This window comes from Trachymyrmex septentrionalis, unplaced genomic scaffold (assembly GCF_001594115.1).
Source record: "Trachymyrmex septentrionalis isolate Tsep2-gDNA-1 unplaced genomic scaffold, Tsep1.0 scaffold131, whole genome shotgun sequence".
Classification (NCBI taxonomy): domain Eukaryota; kingdom Metazoa; phylum Arthropoda; class Insecta; order Hymenoptera; family Formicidae; genus Trachymyrmex; species Trachymyrmex septentrionalis.
Genome location: NW_017304450.1, coordinates 1,601,908 through 1,625,540, shown reverse-complemented (window position 1 = coordinate 1,625,540; position 23,633 = coordinate 1,601,908). Strand labels below are relative to the sequence as shown.

General features: G+C 30.9%; 4 protein-coding genes across 5 annotated transcripts in view; 2 read left to right on the top strand and 2 right to left on the bottom strand.

Annotated features, from left to right (window-relative positions):
• The first annotated feature begins 1,352 nt into the window (after positions 1-1,352).
• LOC108757001 (uncharacterized protein CXorf65 homolog) lies at positions 1,353-2,472 on the top strand. The gene is made up of 4 exons (XM_018501227.1): positions 1,353-1,409; positions 1,469-1,591; positions 1,769-1,891; positions 1,949-2,472. The coding sequence occupies exons 1-4, from the start codon at positions 1,379-1,381 to the stop codon at positions 2,116-2,118; spliced, it is 447 nt and encodes a 148-aa protein (XP_018356729.1). The 5' UTR covers positions 1,353-1,378; the 3' UTR covers positions 2,119-2,472.
• A 77-nt stretch (positions 2,473-2,549) lies between these two features.
• Positions 2,550-4,327, bottom strand: LOC108756987 (probable enoyl-CoA hydratase). Its single transcript, XM_018501207.1, has 4 exons — positions 4,128-4,327; positions 3,804-4,057; positions 3,440-3,734; positions 2,550-2,841 (listed from the first exon to the last, which is right to left on the bottom strand). The coding sequence occupies exons 1-4, from the start codon at positions 4,237-4,239 to the stop codon at positions 2,564-2,566; spliced, it is 939 nt and encodes a 312-aa protein (XP_018356709.1). The 5' UTR covers positions 4,240-4,327; the 3' UTR covers positions 2,550-2,563.
• Positions 4,328-5,181: 854 nt separating this feature from the next.
• LOC108756990 (F-box only protein 39-like) lies at positions 5,182-8,106 on the top strand. Of its 2 annotated transcripts, none has more exons than XM_018501209.1 (7): positions 5,182-5,570; positions 6,097-6,329; positions 6,405-6,569; positions 6,728-6,954; positions 7,330-7,488; positions 7,687-7,851; positions 7,910-8,106. In XM_018501209.1, the coding sequence occupies exons 1-7, from the start codon at positions 5,379-5,381 to the stop codon at positions 8,059-8,061; spliced, it is 1,293 nt and encodes a 430-aa protein (XP_018356711.1). In that variant the 5' UTR covers positions 5,182-5,378; the 3' UTR covers positions 8,062-8,106. The 2 variants fall into 2 exon arrangements, with proteins under 2 accessions (XP_018356711.1, XP_018356712.1); XM_018501210.1 differs by lacking the exon at positions 5,182-5,570 and adding an exon at positions 5,651-5,747.
• A 1,405-nt stretch (positions 8,107-9,511) lies between these two features.
• LOC108757005 (zinc finger protein Xfin-like) overlaps positions 9,512-23,633 on the bottom strand; it is a 71,363-nt gene continuing 57,241 nt past the window's right edge. The window contains exons 7-13 of the mRNA XM_018501231.1: positions 17,614-17,615; positions 16,566-17,546; positions 14,189-15,181; positions 11,809-12,759; positions 11,424-11,486; positions 10,436-10,828; positions 9,512-10,079 (exon numbers count right to left, since the gene is read on the bottom strand). Coding sequence (XP_018356733.1) covers positions 9,569-10,079; positions 10,436-10,828; positions 11,424-11,486; positions 11,809-12,759; positions 14,189-15,181; positions 16,566-17,546; positions 17,614-17,615 — 3,894 coding nt within the window. The 3' untranslated portion in view covers positions 9,512-9,568. The remainder of the gene's footprint in view (positions 10,080-10,435; positions 10,829-11,423; positions 11,487-11,808; positions 12,760-14,188; positions 15,182-16,565; positions 17,547-17,613; positions 17,616-23,633) is intronic.

Here is a 23,633-nt window from a genome sequence, read left to right as displayed (position 1 = left end):
TCAATTTCGAGTATTATATCATGAATGTATAAAGTAAAAAACCTAATTACTGACAGTGTCCCGAATACTAGCAATTTGATTTTGAATGCTTTTGTTGAATATATAAATTATATTATGAGTAATTGTATTTAATTTTACTTATAAGTAAACATTTACAAAAAATTTAAGTAAAATTAAATACAATTATAATTATAATATAATTTATATATTCGAAACAGCATTTAAAATCAGATTGCCAGTATTTGGGACACCGTTAGTAATTGCATAAGCAATTGAAAACAGTTAAAACAGTAAAAGTGAGACAGCACATAATGCGTAGCGAATGAAATCACAAACAATTCGCAAAGCAAATGATATGTAATGAGAGGGGAAACCAATAATGATCATAATGATCCAAATACTGATCACTACTGACGAGTGCATACTAAACGAATTGTATAGATTATGGAGACGATTTTGGGCTAATAACAGGATAAAATGAAAAAGTTGCAATAAACAATTTTAATAAATAAAATCAATAAGCGAGTATCTCAATAAAAGTTACGCATGATTCGAAGTTAGGCAAAGTTAGAAGTTTGCACTTCTCAGATTTCCAAATACATTCATGGCAAAGATATTTATGGGTGCTAAGTACCTAAATAAAAAAAAATAAAAAACATAAGAAAAGAAGAGAAATTAAAAATTGTTTTTTTTTTCTTTCCGAAAATCTGTACAATCTTAACTAAAGCGAAGAACTAAATTAAAGCAAAGATTGAGCAACATATTGTATAATTTATATTATTTATACAGGGTATTCCAAAATTTGCGACTCATAATACTATAGTACGAAAGTTCTCGAAAAATTAAGTAAGAAAGTTAATTATAAATTTTTATTTTAAGCAGCAATGTTTGAGTTAAGTTTAAATGGCCAATTACAGATTACGTTTAAATGATCACTGGTCCATAAGTCACAAATATTAATAAGCTCTGATGAGTGCTCACTTCAGCGCGTTCACTAATACTAACAGCCATCACAGGCCATTGGTATTTTTTCGTTATGCAACTAGAAGCAACCACGGCTAAGATTATCTTCGTCTTCAGATCCCTAAAGACGAAGATAGTCTTAGCTGTGATCGCTTCTGGCTGGATAATGAAAAAAAGCCCCCTCTAAACATAATTTGAAATTGGCCATATTTAAATCCTTATATCTGAAAAATTATTGCTTAATATACAAATTTACAAATAACTTCTTTACTTAATTTTTCTCTTGCTATTTTAAGTCGCGAATTTTGAGACACTCTGTATGGCATTCATAAATAAAATTAACAATGCATTGAAAAAAGAATATGCAGTCTATTTTCTATTTTGTTACACTTTATGATGTTGACAAACATTTGACATGACCACTATCATAAAGGTTAAATACGTTGGTATGAAATCATTATCTTCTTAAATAGATCATAATATAATGTTATAATTATAATTTCAGAATATTTATCAAATAGCGATGACACTGGACTTCTAGAAACTGTAAATAGAGAGATACTGGTGAATATAAATTGTTCAATTAAGATGATAATCAATTATATAAGAAAAGTCGCACGTGTGAATGGTAAATGAAAATAAAATAAAAATTTTTAAATATGAAATAATTAACTACGCTTTAACAATAACTTTGCCGATATATCATACAATTTCGATTTTGATAAATTATAAAGTGTTTTAATTACTTTTAATTATTAAAATAAACATAAAAATCAATATCTCGTAGAAAACAATTTTTTTGCAGGCGAGTTCGATTTGTGCGATGAAATAAATTGTCAACCGAAGATTATAACTTTTTATGAACCTTGTACACGTGGAACAGATATTCTTCAACCAGATTTAACATATTTTATCGTTACTTTCGAACGTAAATAATAATATTGTAACTCTATTTATTATTAAAATTATAAGAGATATTTTTTAGGAGATGAAAATGGACAAATGATAAATCTTACCCCGCTTTTAATCGAAAAAGCAGCTGTTACTAAGAAATATTACGACAGTTTCTCGAAAATCCAAAGATCACCATCACAAAAGCTTGCGTTAAATCTATGCTCAAAAAGTATAATAATGCACAATAAATCTAATAAATAAAGAATATTACTTTACAATCACAATTGTATTAAAGTGCATGTATTTATAGTGTTAATCTCTCTCCCTATGAAAAAATAGATGTATGGATGTCATGTATCAAATATGTAATGTGGATAAAGGGGTAAAAGTTATAGTTATGGTGTAAATCACTTAATTATGTATGATTTCAAGAAACAAAAAGTTTTTTCAACATATTTGCTTCAATAGACTAATTCAAGTCAAGACTTCAAGTCGAAATTTAAACAAAGTAACTTAAAACATAAATAATAGTATAGCACTACCATTTTCAGCCTTCCATACATACACAATCAATTTGTCACACACCAATGAAAATATATTATGAAAATTAAGAAACTTATTTATTACACATATTAAAGAGCTATACTAAAAATATGTATACATGTCATTATATGTATACAATTATACACATATGCGCCAGAAGTTTTTATAATAAATTTTTATCTAGTTCTCGAATGCTCTTATCTTCCATCGTGATATTATAAAACTTCCCATGCTTTCCAATTCCATTATCGACAAATTTTTTGGCGCCTAAAACACCTTCCTCCAATATCAAATGCGAAGAATTGTCTTTCTCGAACTGCAATGACTCTTCTATTTGTTTTGGTGAAAACGTAGCAAAATATGCTGAAGCGCGATCTGCTAGCAAACTTTTTTGCGGGAATTTTACAAGAGAATTCGCTAAGTTCATCGCTGTACCTAAAGCTAGAAAAAATATACTTAAAGATAAACACTTACTTAAATCAATGATTTTATATAATCAAATGACTTGAAATAATATCTATAAGTACAATAAAATTCTATTTATCTGCGTTCCACTTATATGAATAAGCTCAGTTTCAAATATCCAAACTCGGTTGACCTCCTATTATCCAAATTACAGTGCTATTCAGATAATAAGAGCTTCAATTGTTTGATTTCAGAGTTTTCTGAACATTAGCTTCTATTATTGGAATGAATAAATAGAGAGAGAACAGTTAAACAGGTATTCATATTCCATTCTTATTTCAATCTTATATAATGTCTTAAAATGCTAATATGGTTTTGTAATTAATTTGTGATGTTTTAAGATTTTTAAATATAAGAACTAACTATGGATACCAGCCTTAGTGAATCTCTATTACCCAAACTGTTATCAGAATTGTCCTTTGATATTCAAATAAATGGAGTTCTACTGTATATAAGTGAAAATATTGCACAATGTTGTCTCAATAATTATAATTTATTCTATAAACCATTGGATTCTCTGCAATATAACCCCTTTTTTGTTATAAAAATTAAAATAAATCCAAAAGAAGCATACCTGTACCACAAGTTGTATATTTATGTGCAATTCCCCAATTGAATATTTCTTGTGCAGAAGCTAGTCTTCCTGTTAATATCAAATCCATAGCTCTGGAATATCCAATCATGGCAGGCAAACGGACAGTGCCTCCACATGAAATTGGAATGCCAAAACGTCGATTTAAGAAGCCTACCATTGCTGTCTCCTCTACGACTCTCAAGTCACACATTAAAGCAAGCTCGAATCCTATTCCAACAGTATATCCACTCAAAGCTACTACCAATGGCTTCTTGGATAATTGAGTTCTATTTGCCTATAAAGAACTAAAGAGACTTTTAATATTCTTAACAAATTCATAGCTTCATATATAATGCAAATATACCAGTGGTCCAAAATGTGGTATGCTTTCCTCGTGTTCACCATCATAATCTGCAATCTCTTTGAGATCGTAACCAGCGCAAAAATTGCCTCCTACTCCATATAATATTCCTACTAATGATTCTTTGTTATTTTCAAACTCATCTAGCGTTTCTGATAACAAATGTGCAGTCGCTACATCGAGGCAATTCCTCTTTTCAGGACGGTTAATACCGATTGTAGTGATTTTATCCATTTGTTTCACCAATATCGTTTTCTCTGAAATAAAACATGCGTTACCAAACCTATGATTGCTTGCAACATTCTTCATAAAATTTCAAATACATACCTTTATCTTTGTCAACATCCACATTTGCAGCATATTGAGAGGTTAGGGTGCGTCGTACGTTATTTCTTAATATACGACTAAATGAAAAGGACAATTTTTTTAGAAAATGCATTCTTCGTGCTTTAATATCTCCCGTGGCAATTTATTTTTTACTGCTTTTATTATAATGTCAGATTTTATTAAATTCAAAATACGTCATATAATAATAACCTCTCCGATAAATAATAATAATATACAAAACAAGACGTTAAGCTTTTTTACTTCATCTTCTTTTAATTTTTTATGACAAGAAACAAACAAATTTGTGTTTAAAAATGAATTCCACAAAACTACAAGTTATAATTCAATCACAGTGAAAAGCACAAACACATGTCGCCGTGGGTTTCTTTTTTGACTGACCGGTGCTTGTTCGGAAACAGTTGCCAACTTCAAGACGTATAGGTCTGTAAAGTTGTTACGACTGAAAATTAATTTTACAAGCTTAATTACATTTACAATTAAAAACTTTTTCGGAACTAAAATAAAAAGTTATATTTTGTATAATAGATTTGTGTATAATAGATGTTTTTTTATAATAAAGGACACTGATGATAGATATACAAAATTAATGATTATGGCATAACAGCAAATTAGCAAGTCGTGCACAATTGCGATTGAAAATATCCGAAGTTTTATCTATATTGAATATCGATAAAAGGTAAATTCAGCATCGATATTTCAAAATATCGACGTCTAGCTAAAATATCGATATCTCAATTCAAAAATACCGATCTTATTACGAAAGATCCATACTGTATCGTCATCCCTAATTTAATATCATTATATATTTATTTCATTTATATATCATATCTACATATGTTTTGTAGATCATATGTACAATAAATTTGGCAATTATTATTCTGATACATTTTATTTTTGTTATTCATCGAACGTTAAACAAGGATAAAAGATACATATCATGCGCATTATGGAACTAAAGGACCATATCCTCGTCAGAGCTCCAAATATTGAACCATTTAGAATTTATCCATGTAAGAATATATCTGTCTATTTATTATTCTCCTCACTGTATAGTTCCTTTCGGGATATACTTCAATCCCATCATGCTTCAATCCAATCCTTCATGATCGATAGTTTTTGACAGTAGCAATCGACGAAATTCAATGAAATCAAGAAAATAAAACGACCAACAGTAATTTAGGCCAACGATCGCTTAGAAGAGATGAGGGTGAGCCAAATTGAAGCTAGGAGATGTGGGATCAGCTACCTGAGCTGATATTGACGCAGATATTCGATTATCTTGATCGTACTGATCGCGCCAGCGTCAGCCAAGTCTGTCGATCATGGAATCGCACGCTGTCTTCACCTGTGCTCTGGCGATCCGTCACAGTTCTCATCGATCGCGATTTACGCGGCGATTTCCCCCTAGCAGGAGAACTGGCCGTAAGAGAATTTTCCGTCATTCGCTAAAATTCGATAAAATTTTCGGCGACTTTAAATTAAATCTAGAATTTTGAAATTCGAGTTGTGAGATCAAGATCGTGAATTTGAAGAAAGTATAATTCGAGAAAAAGCCGATCTGCTTTCAAAAAAAGAGAGATGAAAATAAAGATTGCAATAGTAAGAATTAGAAGCTCACTACTGTATTATATTTTTACAAATTTAAGTTCTCTCGAAATTTTCTTGAAAAATCTTCATCGATCTCTGATTCAATCGCTTTAATCATTTTAAGACAATCTTGAAAATTTACTACATTATATTAAGTCATTACATGTTACGTTCAATATAACTAGTATTGATAATATAAATTAAATATTATAGAGTGGTATTCATAGTCAGAGCTTATATTCAAGATCGTCTTAGGTACAGTCTTAAGAAGTCACAAACCAATCAGAGGATCGTATTAGCATCTTAAGATAGTCTTGAAATAAGAATGGACTATAAATACTGCCCATAATGTTATTGACAGGCAAAATATGGACAGCATATGCGCAGCCTGGAGCTCGCTTTTTCACGACCATACATCTCACCGAGACAAATTAGGATCAGACGTAACATTCAGGCCGAGGCGGGCGCCGATTTTCTCGCGATCGTCCGTGCCAAAGACGTACAACTACGACGATTGACATTAACGAACTGGGTATTCGGCTACAAATGGGGCAATAGGGGAATACTGCTCTCTGCCCTGGCTAATTTTCTGCGGTAATCAAATTGTTTTTGACCTTAATTGATAAAATGCAAGAGCTTATCCCAAGATCCCTTTTCTGTTTTATACAGCAGTCAACGCAGCCTGGAAATCCTAAGCTTGTTAAATGCCGACTTTGGCGTGACTGACGTCTTGCGATTACTTGGAACAGTTGCCAAAGGATCTGGCGAACATTTAATCTCCCTAGATCTCCGCGGTGCTTTCAGAGAGTGGCAAGCTCCTCATGACAATCCAAAGCACGTAAAAATATTAGAAAATATTTATGTGAATATATAAATGAGAATTAAATTAATTGTGTTAAATGAAAATCTTAAGAGCATTTTCATAACTTGAGGATTTATTCATAACAATTTTATATAAATTGTGATTGATATGTGTTTGAATTATTTTTTAGGTACTTACGCTTATTAGGTCGTTTTCACGCGCTAACTCTGTTGAAATTGGACTATCCGGCTTTATCGAATCATGCTCTTGATGCTCTTGCCAGCGGAGCATCGAAAACACTGAAATACCTGTATATATCCGTGAGAGATTCGGATTCTAGGCAACACATGGTAGCGGACGCTGCTTGGCGCAACTTGGTATTAGCTTGTCCTGACTTGACAGTGTCCTATACTATAGGTATAACATTGTTCCTATATATATATTCTACGATTGCCTTAACTTTTGTTAAAGATTTCATCTTTATATCTGTTTTTTTTTACTTCTAGAATTATTATATATGATCATTTCTCAAGTTTATTTTTTATTATAAAAGTTTTCTAAAATTTAATATAAATTAAATTTAATAAAATTTAATTTAATACAAATAGATCTTATAATATTAAGATTATTTATTTGTATTTGATTAATATTGATTGATTATTTGATTTAGATACTTAAATTGGAAATTATATAAATTCACAAAAAATAAATTTAATTTTCATTCATATATATATTATTTACGGACTTACTCAGAATTATTGCATCATTCAGCTTTTCAAGTCTGATTTCCAGTGAACATCTCACATTACGAGGATATGTACTACTTGCTACTACCTAGTGTCCCTTTAGCCAAGTTTCATATGTTCAGCGGACATGTATGGGATCAGAGCAGATCCCGTAACTTCAGAAACACAATTGGTCTGATAATTACTCAATACACGAATACCTTAGGTATTTTACAAACTATACCTGCTAATCAATTTGAAGAGATTTAATTAATGATATAAAGTAAAATATTTATTAGTACTGATGCACTTGTTGTATAAACTTTATAAATTATAAATTGAATTTTTTTGAATGAAAATTCTGTACTTGTCGTTATATACCTATTATCAGAATAGGATGAGGAAAAAATATCTTCTCTTGCAGTTGAAGTTATGCTGCAGCTTAGGAATAATCGTGAATCACTCGACGATTTGTTAGTGTCCATGCTGATACGTTGCAAGCGTTTGATGAGATTGCAATATGATGGAATTATAAGGAGCCTTGAGACTTTACGCGAGATATGTCAACTTCAAGCCGAACGTAAAACCCGTAAGTAAGAATATTTTTTATGGCGTCAATAAATATGATTATATGAATATGATCGCAGATTTCAGGACGATACATGTAAAACCTCGAAATGTCAATATACAAAATCGGGCTATACTGAACGATATTAATTATCGATACGATCGCAAAATGCACGAACAAGAAGTCGATTTTCGGATTGAAGATATCACTTCGATTTTATTCTTCTATTGATAATTTATATTGCCGTAATAACTTTGGGTGATTTAAAAAAAAATTCTGTATCTATTTTGATGTTTTGTGACTACATAATATCAAATATGTTTTCTTTTTTATCAAATAATGTAATGATAAAATAATAAAATTCTCAGAAATGAAATAATATATAATTGTATTGTATAATAACAGAGCAATAAGCAGTGTACATATAAAATTGTAAAAATATTAAAACTGATTAACAACTTATTTTAATTTAAGTCTTAAGTTTTAATTTAAGTTTTAATATTTTTGCAATTTTATATATATATATATATATATATATATATATGTGTGTGTGTGTGTGTGTGTGTTTTGATATAATAACACATACATGTAAGTTATTACAAAGTTATTATAAAGATTATTATTTATTTAATATATATAATAATTATTAATTTATATAAAATCATTAAATTGCATTTTTTTCTATATTTTTTATTTTATTCACAAATAAATAAATAGCAGTTATATAAAATAGCAATAACTATTTTATAGCATAGAAAATAAATCAAAATAGCATTATTAATTATAAAAATCTGATTGACTTTATACAACAAATGCTAATATTCATGTATAATAAATAACACATATATCACAATCAAGAATATTTTTTTATAAAAAATATAAAAAAATGTATTTAAAAAATATTTTTAAATTGTATTGGAAAATGTATCTTTCATTAATATTCAAATGCTTTTAAGTATTTTTATCTTTTTTTCGTCAAATCCTAGTAAACTAATATAAAAAAACATTTCTATTTAGATGTTTTAAATTTGTCTACTTTTTATTTTATGCAGTAGTATATGCATTATTATAGCACTTTTATTAATAATAGATATAGTACATTATACATAGAAAGAGGATCTTTTTTATTAGTATGGACGGTTTCTTCGTCACTAAAATTACAAAATATGTATGTATATCTATCCTGAGATAAAGAAAGTTAATTTTAAAGAAAGTTCATTTTTAATCTCTTTACTTATAATATTTTTGGAACTTTAATAGTGTAAAATATTTACCATATAGTAGATCTTCTTTATCGAAATAAATAACACAAAGAATTATTTAAAGAAATCTCTATTTAAAGAGTTTGAATGAGTGGTTTTAGAACCATTTTTCAGAATTTTTTCTTTTTTAAAATGAAAACACTTAGAATATTGATGCGCGCGCGCACGCGCGTGTGTATATGTGTGTGTGAAGAAGGAAAAAGGGAGAATGCCAATCGCGCTAAAATTTTCTATCTGCAATAACATCAATGTAACATCGTTAAACGATCAATCGTTACCGATAAATTGTTTGAATTTACTTTGCAGAGAAATGTTCTTGAGATTATAAAGATTAAAAAATTGTAAGAAAAAAGAAAATCGATTTTTTCCGGTACTCTAAACTCAGAAATCGATTATTCCGAATATCCTCAAACATGTAGGCTTCTTCGCATGAACTTTCGAATTGACTCGATAAATCGTATGAAGATAAGTCAGTCTCAACGACAAGACTTCATATGAGTATTAAGGACAGTTCGTGTGATGAAACCTTTATTGCACCGAGGACAAATGTACGGTCGTTCGCCCGTGTGATATCGCTTGTGAACAACCAGAGTAGATCTCTGCGTGAAGGCCTTGCCGCATTGATCACACGAATACTTCCGTTCTCCAGTATGTGTGACGTTGTGGGTTCTCAACATGGTGTCACAGGCAAAACATTTGCCGCACACTTCACAGGTATACGGTTTTTCACCGGTGTGCGATCTATTGTGAATTTCGAGGCCCTTCGCGGTCTTCAGCTCTTTGCCGCACAGTGCGCAAAGATACTTGCGCCTCTCGCAGTTCGATGGAACACCGTGAGTCCTGACCTTGTGTTGCTTCAGCATCGACCTATACTTATAAATCTTGCCGCAAACGTCGCATTTGTGCTCGGACTCGTTCTCGCTAGATTCCTCAAACTTCTCGTCCGATGCAGGATCATAATGACAGAGACGATTGTGTTCCTTTAAGCTGTACAACATGCTCTTATAAAATATATCAATGTCATCTTGATATCGTAAAGTTAATTGATTTAAAAAAATGTAATAGTATTTTTAATCTCAAAAAGAAAACAAAGTTTTATATTTTATTTTCTAAAGCAAGTCGAGGATAGGCTTTCAATAATAAATAAATCAAACAAACAAAAAAGGATGATAATTGTTTTGAGACAACATGAGATAATCAAGAAATAAATTTCCTCAGAGTCAGAATTAAATTTCCTCCAAATATAAAGAATTTAGAAACATTTAAACACATGGATTTCGTTTGAAAAACGTTATAAATAAATTCAACAATAACAGCAGATTCAATGATTATTAAGAAGATACCTGTACATGTCGTTGAAAATGCTATCGCAAACGTTGCAACGCTGCATGAAATCGTGCGTTGTCGCGTGCGCGATTAAAGCGTCCTTGTCGATAAAATCCTCGCTGCAAATCTCGCACGTGAATTCTGGGACTCGGTGACGCCGCCGTTTGTGTTTTTCCACATCTATCACACTGATACCCATAAAGCTACACTGGGTGCACGGCACAATCTTTGGCGTATGCGATTTCTTCACGTGAGCGTTAAGCATGAACTGCTGGGGATAATTCTTCCCACAGGTAACACATTTGAAAGGACGATGGATGCCATGCGCTATTCTGAGGTGCGCAACCAATCTGGTAACGAAGTGAAATTTTGCCTGGCACAATTCGCAGATCTTCTCACCACCTTCAAATCTGCAACCAGAACAGTAAACGTTTGAATGATTATTATAGATGGAGCTTATTGTTATAAATCAACAATTTACTTACAATTTACTTACTAAAATAAATTACATCAGATCTATATAATTATTTTTTCCAACACAAATTGCTGTCACACAAATAGAATATAATTTGAATTAAATAATAAGAAGTTATAGAGGCTTTATTTCTTATTGGTTGAATTACTAAATTAATAAATAAATATCTACAAAGATATTTCATTAAAATATCAGAATTTTCGATTGAGAATCTACAAAAATTTTAGAAATAAAAATTCAAAATTTATCCTTTTACATTATATAATATTAAATTTAATTTTTAAATTTTTTAACACTTTATTAGCTATATTTTTTAAATAGCACTGAAGAAAATAGTTAATTTTAAATCTTTTATCCAAAATCTAAATCTATTATGATTTCTTACATTTTCTGGTGAGAGAATTATAAATTGAATTTCTCAAAATCAATTTTGAAATAAAAACTTGAACTTCTGCGATATTAGTAAATTCATTATTCTCTGTGAAATGCACGCAAGAAATATATATTAACATACATTATATGCAACTCACTTCTGTCCGAGATCAAGCAAATCTCCATTCTTCATCTTCAAAGCGTGATTATTCGTCCACTGGCTGCAATGATCGATACACATTTACGTAAAGCGTTGTAGAAAGGTAACTGTAATTCTACTAACATTCATTCGTTACCTATAAAATCGATGCTTTTGTAAAATGCGTTTCCGCAGCTGAAAAAAACTCACACAGATCGCATCGTAGAAAGCCACAAGTGACGAATGAGATTCAACCGCAAATTTTAGAAACAAAATATCATTTCTCGTTCCAAAATTATTTATGTTACATTTATTACAAAATATTACAATCACAGTCAACAAGTCAGTTCTAACTAGAGAGATCGGAATGTATCGAATTCGTCGGAAGTTTTTCATTTCATAGCTTAGGTTGCGTGATCTTCTCATGCATTTTGCGATGTCTCTTGAGCAAAGTATTGGACACAAATCCCTTACCACAATCCGGACATTGGTAAGGCCTCTGACCCGAGTGATATCGCAGATGAAAAACCAAGGATGTCCTTTGCGTGAAACCGCGGCCACACTGTGGACATACATGCGGTTTATCGCCTGTGTGCGTCCGTTTGTGAATATTCAGATTCTCCTTACTGGCGAACCTCTTGTCGCACATGTCGCATTCAAAAATTTTCTCGCCTGTGTGACTGCATTTGTGTACTATCAGTCGTCTCATCGATGACAATTCTGCACCACACAGGTCGCACAGGTGCTTCGCCGACGCGTTCGTGAAGCCGTGCTGATTTTTCATGTGCCTTTCCAGCAGTCTTTTATACACAAATCTCTCCGGGCAAAACTTACACGCGTGCCTCGTCCTCGCGTTCCTCGCAGTCGCGGCGGTTTGTTTGCCAGTGTGATGCATCCCTAGATGTACTAATAGATTCTTCTTGTATTTGTAATGCTTACAACAGTGTTCACAGCGATACGGATTCTTGTTGGTGTGCGTATTCTGATGCTCCATATACTCGGTTCTGTAATAAAAGCCCTTGTCGCACGTCTCGCACTTAAAGCTATAGTCCTTCGCATGTCGGCGACGATGGCACTCCAGATTGGACTTCTGATTAGTGCTGTACTCGCAGAGATCGCAATTGAACACTCTCAGCCCCGTGTGAATTAGTTTGTGGCGAGCTATATTCATCGGGCTGCGAAATGTCTTGCTGCATTCATCACAGCTAAATGCCCGGTCGATGTTGTGCAGATTCTTCAGATGCTCCACGAGCTTCCGCGTATGACGGAAGCGAGCCCCACATTTGACGCATTGGTGAACGTCGCGCGATCTACCCCGTCTTTGTCTGAAAGGAGAGGAGAATAATGAAATACACGTTTCACGATGAATTTTTATAAAAGAACAAAAATTAATTAAAACAATTTTCCACTGAAAAATCAACTAGCTACATTTTTGTAATAAATTTGTAATAAAAATCTTGAACAATTTACTTTTACTTCTTCAATTTGTGTAAGCGTTACCTACCCTTTTCATCACTTTGTCTTCAACAAATAGATATAATAACATAAAAAAACCTTAACAATATATTAATAAGGTACTGACGTAATAATTCTGAAAAGTTCAGTAGTTTTTTTTGTAAAATTGAAACAGAAACTGTAAATAAGAATAAATTATTCACGCTTTGTTAATTAAATCGGCATGATATTTTTACGTTACAAGATTAAGTTATTTAAGATTACAAAATTTTGTAGATAAATTTAAAATATTTTATTTAAGATATTTTCAAGCAAATTTTAAAAACTAATTTTTAAAAAGAAATTATTCTCTATAAATATGTATGTGTTAGTTACAACTATTACAATATAATAAATACGCATCAGACTTGTAAAATAAGTATTGTAAAAACAAAAACATTGTATCTACTTTGTAATTTTTAAATAATAATGGTCTTTTCAGAAATTTTAAAACATAATGTTAAGATTATTGGATAATATCTTCTTTTTATTTTATTTTCATTTAAAAGAAGTACATAATTATTTATATATATTACAGTATACATCGTAACTTTGTAAATAGAAAAATTTTATAATTTTGAAATTTTAAGAAAATGTCGCGTGTAAAAATTTATATAACAAATAATTGAATAACACACACACATCTCCTAATATAAAAACTATTAATTCTGTGCGTTCCAGGTTTAATCCCAACTCTCTCACATACGTTTGATTTTATAAAAGTTTCTAAGAAAGTTTTAAGTTTTTGTGAATGAAGTAGTATGAAATGAATTTTAATCCGAGAATAAATTTATACGTACATAACAATTATAATTATATATAATATAATATAAAAAATTCTCCTTTATCTAAAATCTCATTTTTTTAAATACACGTCAATTAATTTGATAATACATCTAACTAAAAATTACATTATTTAGAATTAATTTAATCGCGACATACAGAAGCAGACGTTGTGTAGACAGTAAAAGTTAGAATTTAGAAAATTAAACTTTCTTTTTAATTTTAAATTTTGAAATTTATGATATTAATGTTATTTATTTATTGTTTTAGAAATTTTGCATTAATTATTTCAAAATATATTTCAAAGCTTTCAAGAATCAGTTGTTAAAATAATCTTTGATATTCAAAGAAATAAATTGTGAAATTCATAAATTTATCGCAATAATATCTTCATTTTGGGATTAATGTAAATAAATTTAATTAATCTATGTTGGAGCATTTTTTCAAATAAATATTTAACTATCTACTTTATCTTGTTGCGTAGAAGAGACTAATTCTTGCGTAAATTCCATGATTATTTTCTTAATGGATACCACAGGTAAAGGCGGTAACGGCCCAGGATGCCGTTTCCTGTGACAAATAAGTCCGGGTTTCTGTGCAAAGGTATGTCCGCATATGTCGCAGATATACGGCTTTTTGCCGGTGTGAATTAATATGTGTTGTTCTTGTGCAGTCTTTCGGGGAAAGGTTTTGCCGCAGACTGGACAAGAGAATGGTCGGATACCCTGATGAATCCTCAAATGAAGATCCAAGTCCCTCTTCTGACCGAAGGTTTTGCCACAGGTAGGACAGATAACCTTCTCCTTTCTTTCATGCCAGATTAAGTGTTGGTCGAGATACTCTTGAGTGGTAAGACCACGCTTGCATATTTTACATTCGTAAGCTGGTTTGTAATGTCGATACTTCATGTGCGCTTTGATAGCGGGAACGTTCTTGCAGGCGTGTCCGCAGATGCTGCATATGATGGGCGGTTCACCACTATGAACTTGATTCATGTGTTGTTTCAGGTCGTTTTTTATTTTAAATTGCTTATTGCAGACTGTACAAGAATGCTGAAAGCCGCTGGTGTGTTTCCGTATAAAGTGATCCTTTAAGGTACATTTGTTGTTGCTCTTATAGTCACAGATGCTGCATGGATACAAGAGAGGTCCGTGAACGTTCATGATATGGCGCTTCAATTCTCGCTTCAGGCCAAAGCTCTGACAGCAAGTTTGGCATTGATATTTGTGCAAGCTCATGTGTTTTATCATAGTAGCTTTCTGGCTAAAACATTGGCCACACGTGGCGCATTCCAAGGAAAGTTTAGGTTTCTTTTTGTCGATTTTGTTCTGACTGATTTTGCTCCGTTTTCTCGTATCTTCTTTTATTTTTCTTTCTCTCCTAGCGATATATCGTTTGATTTTATTTGGTAATAAGTCGTACTCGGGTAAGCATTCTATGGTTTCGGACAAGTGTTCCACATTATTGGCGTCCATGACCAGAGGATCCACAGGTGAACCACTAAAACATAAATTACGAACAAATTAAATTTGATTACACACGATGCAAGACTTATCTCTGGATATTGAGCTTACTTACTTGAGATATTAAGAGTGTTGAATGATTTCCAGTATTTTTTTTACACAAAAATATTTTTAATCTACAAAGAGAATGTAAAAAATATGAAGAATATCATAAAATCAAATTCCAAGTAGATCATAATTTACGTGATGTAAATTATTTTTAAATATGATTCAACATTAATACAAAATATAATTAGTGATTTAAAAAATGACATTTACTTAATTTAATAAAAATTTTATGATAAATTTTTTAATAATAAAATAATAACAAATATTCAATCCAAAATCTTATCACTGACTGTCAAAAATACTTTCAAATGAAAGAAAATAATAATACCCCAGATGATTAAATATTATAAATTATACAAAGACTAGTTAATTACATGTTGTACTTGAATATAATATTGATATCATGCATACATACACACACACATGTGTAAGATATATGTATGATATATATGTATGCATAATAAATATATATATATGTGTATATAATAAATAAAAAATTATGTATTCTTCAATTTCTTTCATGCTATACTCTTACACATAGGAAATTAATAATATACAAAATTTATAAAAATCGTAATTTTTATTGCTACGTACAAAATACAATAGAAAATTGCAAAAAAATATTCATACTTCAAAACTTGACATAAAAAAATGTGCATTTGTATTGCATGTACACGCATGCGCGTGCATACATTACGCATGCACGCACGCACGCACATATTCACACACACACATACGTAGATGAGTCAATAAATAACCTTAATTTTTATCATCTTGATTGTTACAAGCAAAATTAAGATACTGCCTGACATTATTATTTTATATATATTATATATATATATATGTGTGTGTATATATAATTATATATTTGTTCAAAAAGTGTGTCTTTATTATGTTATAGTCAAAATAACTCAGTAGATGTATATACTTATTGTAATCAATGTATACATTTACTAAAGTTAACGCTGTGACTGTACCATATACATATACCAAAACCAATATAAAAAGCAATTTTTATAAGAATGTAAAATTTATACAAATATCACATTTATATCTACAAAATATATAAAAGTTATATGTAGCTCTTCTGTATAAATAAAAAAATATTGTTTAAATAATAACTTTTTTAAATTCTTATTTTATCATGGCGATCTTTTTTTAAGCCAAATTTTTAATTACTACCGATGTAATCACGAAATATTTAACATCCACAATTCATTTCATCATGTTGTACTAGAAATACTATAAACATATATTGTACATCTTATTCAATCTTTATGACCGCGTTTTTCATCGCGTATTCCTTCGTGAATTCGGTGACAATGTTCTTGATAGAGACTACAGGTAGCGGAGGCAGTGGGCCAGGATGTCTCTTTCTGTGACAGATCAAGCCGGGCTTTTGGGCGAACGTCTGACCACAAATATCGCAAATGTAGGGTCTTTTTCCGGTATGAATCAACACGTGTTGTTCTTGAGCAGTTTGCCGCCGAAAAGTCTTTCCGCAGACAGGGCAGGGAAACGGCTTCACTCCAGTGTGTACTCTCATGTGTGAGTCCAGATCGCGTCCCCGGAATCTCTTGCCGCAAGTCGGACAGAGTACCTTCTCTCTAGTTTCATGCCACATAAGATGCTGCTCTAAGTTCTCCTGCGTGGTCATACCTCGTCGACATATTCGACAGACAAACTCCGGCTTATAGTGTCTATATTTCATGTGGGCCTTGAGGGCGTGGAGGTTTTTACTGAAATGACCGCAGACGTCGCACACAATCGGCGGAGCTTCACTGTGATTTTGCTTCACATGGTGATTCAGAGCTTTTTTTATTTTGAACTGCTTGCCGCACGTATCGCACGCGTAGTCGTAGTTGCTCGTGTGTAGTCGGATGTAGTGATTCTTTAAAGTTCCTTTGTTGTTGCTCTTGTACTTACACACGCTGCACTCGTACATCTGCTGTCGATGATTCTTCTCAATATGGGAGGCCAGATAACGCCGCAGGCTGAAAGTTTTCGGGCAGTCGGTGCATTTGTGTCTATGTTGCTTCAAATGCTCGGCGAGGTTACTCTTCTTCAAGAATTTACGGCGACAGTGATCGCACTCTACACACATCGTCTTCTTTCTAATCGGTCGATTCTCTTCAGTTATGATTTGCTGATTAAGCTCTTCTCTCATTAGATTTGTATTTATCTCTGACAGTCGTTCGTCACGTTCTATAAACGACTTTCCTCTTTCCGTCCGTTCACATTCAATTCCGACGAATAATTTTTGGATATTGGATTCAACGTTCAATGGATCCACTCTAAAACATAAAAAAGCAAAAGTTCACGTTACCGTTAGCTATAAATCAAAGGAAGGATTGCTTATACACCTGTCGAGTAAAATCATCGGGTAGAGGAGGAAATAGCTGGGAACAATTTATAATAATCATTGGAAGCGATTTAATAAACATTCGGATGTTTTATTGCCGTTGTTCTTTATGTTACCTTCCTAAATATGATTAGAAGTCTTCGAATTAAATATCAGCTTTTCATAATGCAACACAAAACTCTTGGATCACCTAAAAAAAGAGTGCTTATCAGTACCATAATTAATTATTTGACATAATTAATTAATGGCAAATAGTAACTTACCTGATAAGTAAATTCTACAGATCAATATACAATTATCAGGAAATAGAATAATTAGAAATAATTTGGGAAAAACGATTTGAATTAATTGTTCATATATTTCAAATAAATTCGCTGTACATGTACAAACTAATACATCAAACTGCGTTTCTTACAAAATATAACATCACATAACATCATTAATAGAAATTCGTAATATACTCGAGCAAAAATAAAGTCATCTTATCCTATAATTGCAATTACTGAAGACATTTATAGTAAGATCACGTACTTATTGAAAATTTATCTTCAAAAAAGATCTATATCTTAAAAAAAGTAACGTTTAAATAAATGATTTAGTTAGTACTTTCTAGATATAATCGTCAGACTTCGAATTAAGTATTTGGTAAATTTTTCGTTTTACTAATGTAATTCTTAACAAATTCACTCACGATGCCTATCACGGGTATAACCGGCAGTTTTCCGAGCGGTCCAGGATGCATTTTTCTGTGCCATAAGAGGGCAGCTCTTCGCGAGTATCTCAGTCCGCATATGTCGCACGCATAAACGTTACTCATGTGCGTCAAAATATGTTGCACTTGATTCGCCCGTTTGTCGAAAGCCTTCTGGCAGACCGGACAGATGTAAGGATTGACGTCGCCATGGATGACCACGTGTTTATTTAAATTATTTTTGGTGAGAAAAGTTTCTCCGCATGTTGTACAAATGTAACTATCCATATTTCGTGTGCCTTCATGCCGTCGTAGGTGCTTCTCTAGGGAATCCATGGTGTGGAGACGCCGCTTGCAAATCTCACATTGATAACCGGTCTTCAGGTGAATGAGCTTGGTGTGTGCCTTCAACGCGGTGAAGCTGTTGTAAATACGTCTACAGACGGTACATCCCACCGAGAGTTTCGTGTGCTGGCTATACATGTGCCTTTCTATTGCGTACTTCGACTGGAATTCCTTATTACAGGTGGTGCACGTGTTGCAGAAAGGGTCTACCAATAAGTGGTTTACGACAAGGTGCTTCTTCATGTCCGCCTTGTTCCATAAAACAGAGTAGCACAGTTTACAGGTATATTTAGGCTCGCCGTGATGCACGACCATGTGATGCTCTAGCTTCTCCGACGTGACGAAAAGCTCGTTACATATTCTACATGCATTCTTGTGAAGATGCATGTGCTTTTTTAAATTTTCCTTCGTACGGCACGGGAACGAGCAAATGTCGCAGCAATAACGTAAACGTTTCACTACATTCCTGTTTTCTTTACTGCTATCCGTGTTGATTATATCGGCGATATTCGAAGATGTGTTGATAAAGAATGCGTGAGAATCTCGAATGCCTTCACTCTTGATTTCGTCCATTTCTAGCAAATCAAACCTACGACATAAAAAAATTCTTTGTCAAGAAATATACAAAAATATGAGAAATGTGCCTCATTCGCTTATACTATTTTCCTTTAAAAATTTAAATTTCACTTTCACAAAAAATTACGATTATAGTCAACTTTAACGAAAAGTACGAGCTCTCTTAACATTCTGTAAAATGTTTCAAAGTTTCGAAAATAAAGATTGTAGAAAATTTTGCAGTGTCCTTTCAACAATTATTAAATTTATTATTTTAGCCAATATTTCAGTATTTTATTATAAATCTTACAATACAAAATAATACCAAATCGCATCTTTCTTTAATATAGATATTACGATTGAAGATACTTGGAGAACTATACAGGTTTAGTGAAATAACAAAAATTCATAAGATAATATTGTTACTATTTTATTATCATTTATTATTTTAACAATTTTAGTACTGTCACTCTTTAGAGAATACGTAAATGTCATGTCAATAACAAAAATACAACGTACATACTTTCTTCAATCAAAATAAGACATCAATTAGCAGTTTTCAATTTTTTTAATCTAAAAACTTAAATACAAATATTTTTATTAAAAGAAATAACAATCAATATGAATATACATTTATAAGGATAACGCTCATAAATATTTTAATACTAATATTTTTGTTTCTATGTTATTTCACAAAAAGTTAAATATCTCGATGAAAAAAATCGAAGAAATTTTCGACTAAGCATTATAAAACGCAAAAATAAATCTTTAAATTTTGTTCTACAATACTTTGTTTCTAAATTATGAAAAATACTTTTATATTATATACAGTCCGATGTTTCCTCAAACTGCAACACTTCAAAATAAGACAAAAAATATTTAATTTTATGTAAGGACAAAATGTCGTAGAAAAAATTCAAACATAAATTTAAAGCCCTATTTTTCCACTTTAAAGTACATAGTCAAAAGCTTCTTTACGATTTTTTTTATTGAGTATTTAACTTTTCGTAAAGTGTGACAAAAATATTAGTGTGACAAAAATATTTATAAGTGCTATTGTATTATATATACATATGCAAATTATATCAATATTATTAAATCGACAATGCTTGCATCAAGAATCATCATTGCTCTAAAATGTTTTATTTAACAAAATATTTTTTAAATATTCTTGTACAATAATATAAACTTTTCCTTCTCCTTGCAAACATTCTCTCTCTACTACATAAATAAATCCTTTTAAAACTAAGATCCTTTTAATACTCGTATTCATACTCAAGTTTTGCATTTAAGGCTTCCTTAAATATATCTTTAGATGCTTTACAAATTATTTTATTAGCTACTAAACATCTAAAAATAGACTAAGAAAGCTTTAAATAAGCTTGACTATGAATACGGATATTTGTCTTAGTTTTAAAAAGATTTATTTCCGTAGTCTGACACATTGCTCGAATTCGTTTTTCTTCTTTAAGGCATTAATTCCTCTTTTCCGTTTTCGTCTTCAGCAGGTTTTCAATAAGATAATCTATTGATATTGTAAACAATCAAGATAAAGGATCAGGATGATTCTTCTTATGTATGATCAAACTTCTACTTGAAGCTTTGACTGTAGACGTCGTAGATCTGATGTTGATATACATCAGTAGATGCTGCTTTTACTTGTTCTGGATCTCCTGCCGTGCAGCCACATGTCATCGTGATACCTCACGTGTGTCCTTAGGAAGTTTGCTGTTCAAGGTCTTACCGCAGATAATAGACGATAGCCTTTCGCCTATTGTACAACTTGCTGTGCAAGTAACTTTTTTGTTATAAACTTCCTCTTACACGCATGCCAAAAAAAAAACTATTGTAGATGTCACTCATATGCTGTCTTTTAAATAGATACTGGTACTTGCCGTATAGATTGCATATTGTTTGGCAATTGCATGTATTGCACATGCCTATGGAATCCTTTGGCAGACATTACACACATACATAACTCTAATATTCTCATAGCATCCACTTATGTGTGTAGGCAATATCGCAGGGAAATGATATTATGCATTTCTTCGATAATTCAAAAGAATTGATAATAACAAATTGATAATCTCAACTCAAGAGATGAAATTCAACTTCTTCGCAATGTCCGCGGAAATGAAGATAACTCCTTCTATGACTTTTCAAGCTATGATTTAAGAATAATAAAATGAATGCCATTGTAGATCCAAATTCTCTTGCTCAACTTCTTTTTTCTGATTATATTTCTTGAATGTTTTTTCACTATAAACTTTCACTTTATGCTTAGATAAAATACAGATAACGAATGTGTTTTCTTGACATGCTTTTGTATATACAAACTTACTTTTAATTTGGATTTTTCTACTTCTCAGAAAATCGGAACTGCGACAGATTGTTCTTCGTTGAATTTTAAAGAATCCGTACCGATTATATTCCTAAAAGTTTCAGAAAAAGATTATTATTATTATCATTAACTCTCAACTATCATTAAACTCTCAACATATCTGATTAATGCAAAGTATACTTACGCATATTGCTTTATGAAATGCTTCGTAAAATCTGAATCGTTTTCAAAAGTGGCATAGATATCCAATAAGCCAATTATTAGCAAATTGTCGCTAGACAAACTTGCAAACAGAATTGATAACAAATTCAGTGTGATTTATGTTAACAAAACTTGTATTTTATTATTTGGTATCTTTTTATCGACAAAATTTGTAGTAAATTAAAAAATTTGTTTTCGACAAACTTGCTGAGGTAAAAGTTTAGTCGAGCACAGGCTATTATAACAGGATCACAATGTTAATACGATTAATATTCTTTAACTAAATATATATGCTGTCTAACTAAATTTATTATTATCTAATTATAATTTACAATCCAAAATTATCAAAAATATTTCTTTAAAACAGAAATCCATGCTCCTGTGCACACAACTTACTAACTAGTCTAACTTTGTTGAACACATTGGAAAAAATCTGTTTGCATTAATTGGAATTCTGTTTAAAAATGGACAAATCAGAATTTTCTGGTTGAATCTACTGTAACTCTACTGAAGATAACCAAAATTCTGATTGACATGATCAGAATTTTCTGATTTCTAATCTATTTCCAACCAGAAATTTGTCTCGGTGCAATTATATGTTAAAATAAATAATTCTGCTATATGTCTTTCATATATAAAGTCGATCAATATAAAATTATTCAAATTAATGTTAATGTATCCTCAAAAGAACACGTATCGTGCAAAAATTAGTAATAACTTTTTAATTTTATGTAACATAAAATGATATTTAATATATAGGGTTTATTATAATCCATCCAGTAAAATATTCCAAAATTCTTAAATTTAAGACGAAACTGTTTAGACAAAAAAGTTGCTCAGTTACTAGGGGGAAAGAAAATGGTAATTTTAGTTAAGGACCTTGAAAAGATGTCTTTAAGGACAGGTGAAGATTACTTAAAATTTTTTTAATAGAATTGTATATTTTTTTTATATGATTTCTCTAATTATTCTGCATATAAAAGTATTAAAATAGAGATATCGAAAAATCAATGGTTTTCGAGTTATATTATAATATTTTATTCTAGCACATGTTGACATAAAATATTAAATATCTTGTAAACTGTTCATTTTTAATAATTGTACCTTAATTTTTTTATGCATAGAATAATGATAAATCAATTAGTGTAAAAAAAAATTTAATTGGAATTAAATAAATAAAATTATGTAATTCCCAAGTAGCATAGCAGCGCTTGCAAAGCACTAAAAAAGCGATTATATGAGCTTTTTTAATATTTTGTTAATACTTTATAAGCGCTATGTGCTCCAGGGTTATATACTGCAAAATATATAATTTTTGAAATAAACTCTGTTTTCTTTACACCAATTGATTCATTTCATTATTTTATACATAAAAGTATTACAATTATCAAAAAATAAGAGTTTACAAAATGTTTAATATTTCATGTCAATATGTGCCAAAATAAAATATAAAATAGCTCGAAAACTATTAACACATCTACCTTAATACTTTTATATGTAGAGTAACTAAAGAAATATCATATTATGTAAAAAAAAAACTACATAATTCCAGTTAAAAATTTTTAATTAACTTTCATTTAACTCTAGGAATATCTCAGATGTCACTCAAGATCACCATCTTCTTTCCCTTTACTAACTTTTATTTTAAACTTAAGAATTTTCTAAGATAAATTAAAAGAGATATTCTACTGGACAGATTAAAATAGATCCTATACAAATACTGTTACATTTAAACAGTTAATTCGTATTCTTATATAAAAATAAAAATATTATTTCTCTACATATAATAACACTAATTTTACGTAATAGAAAATTTTACTATACAATAGGTACAAAAATTTTGTTATACAACAATTATGTATATGTATATATATATATATATATAT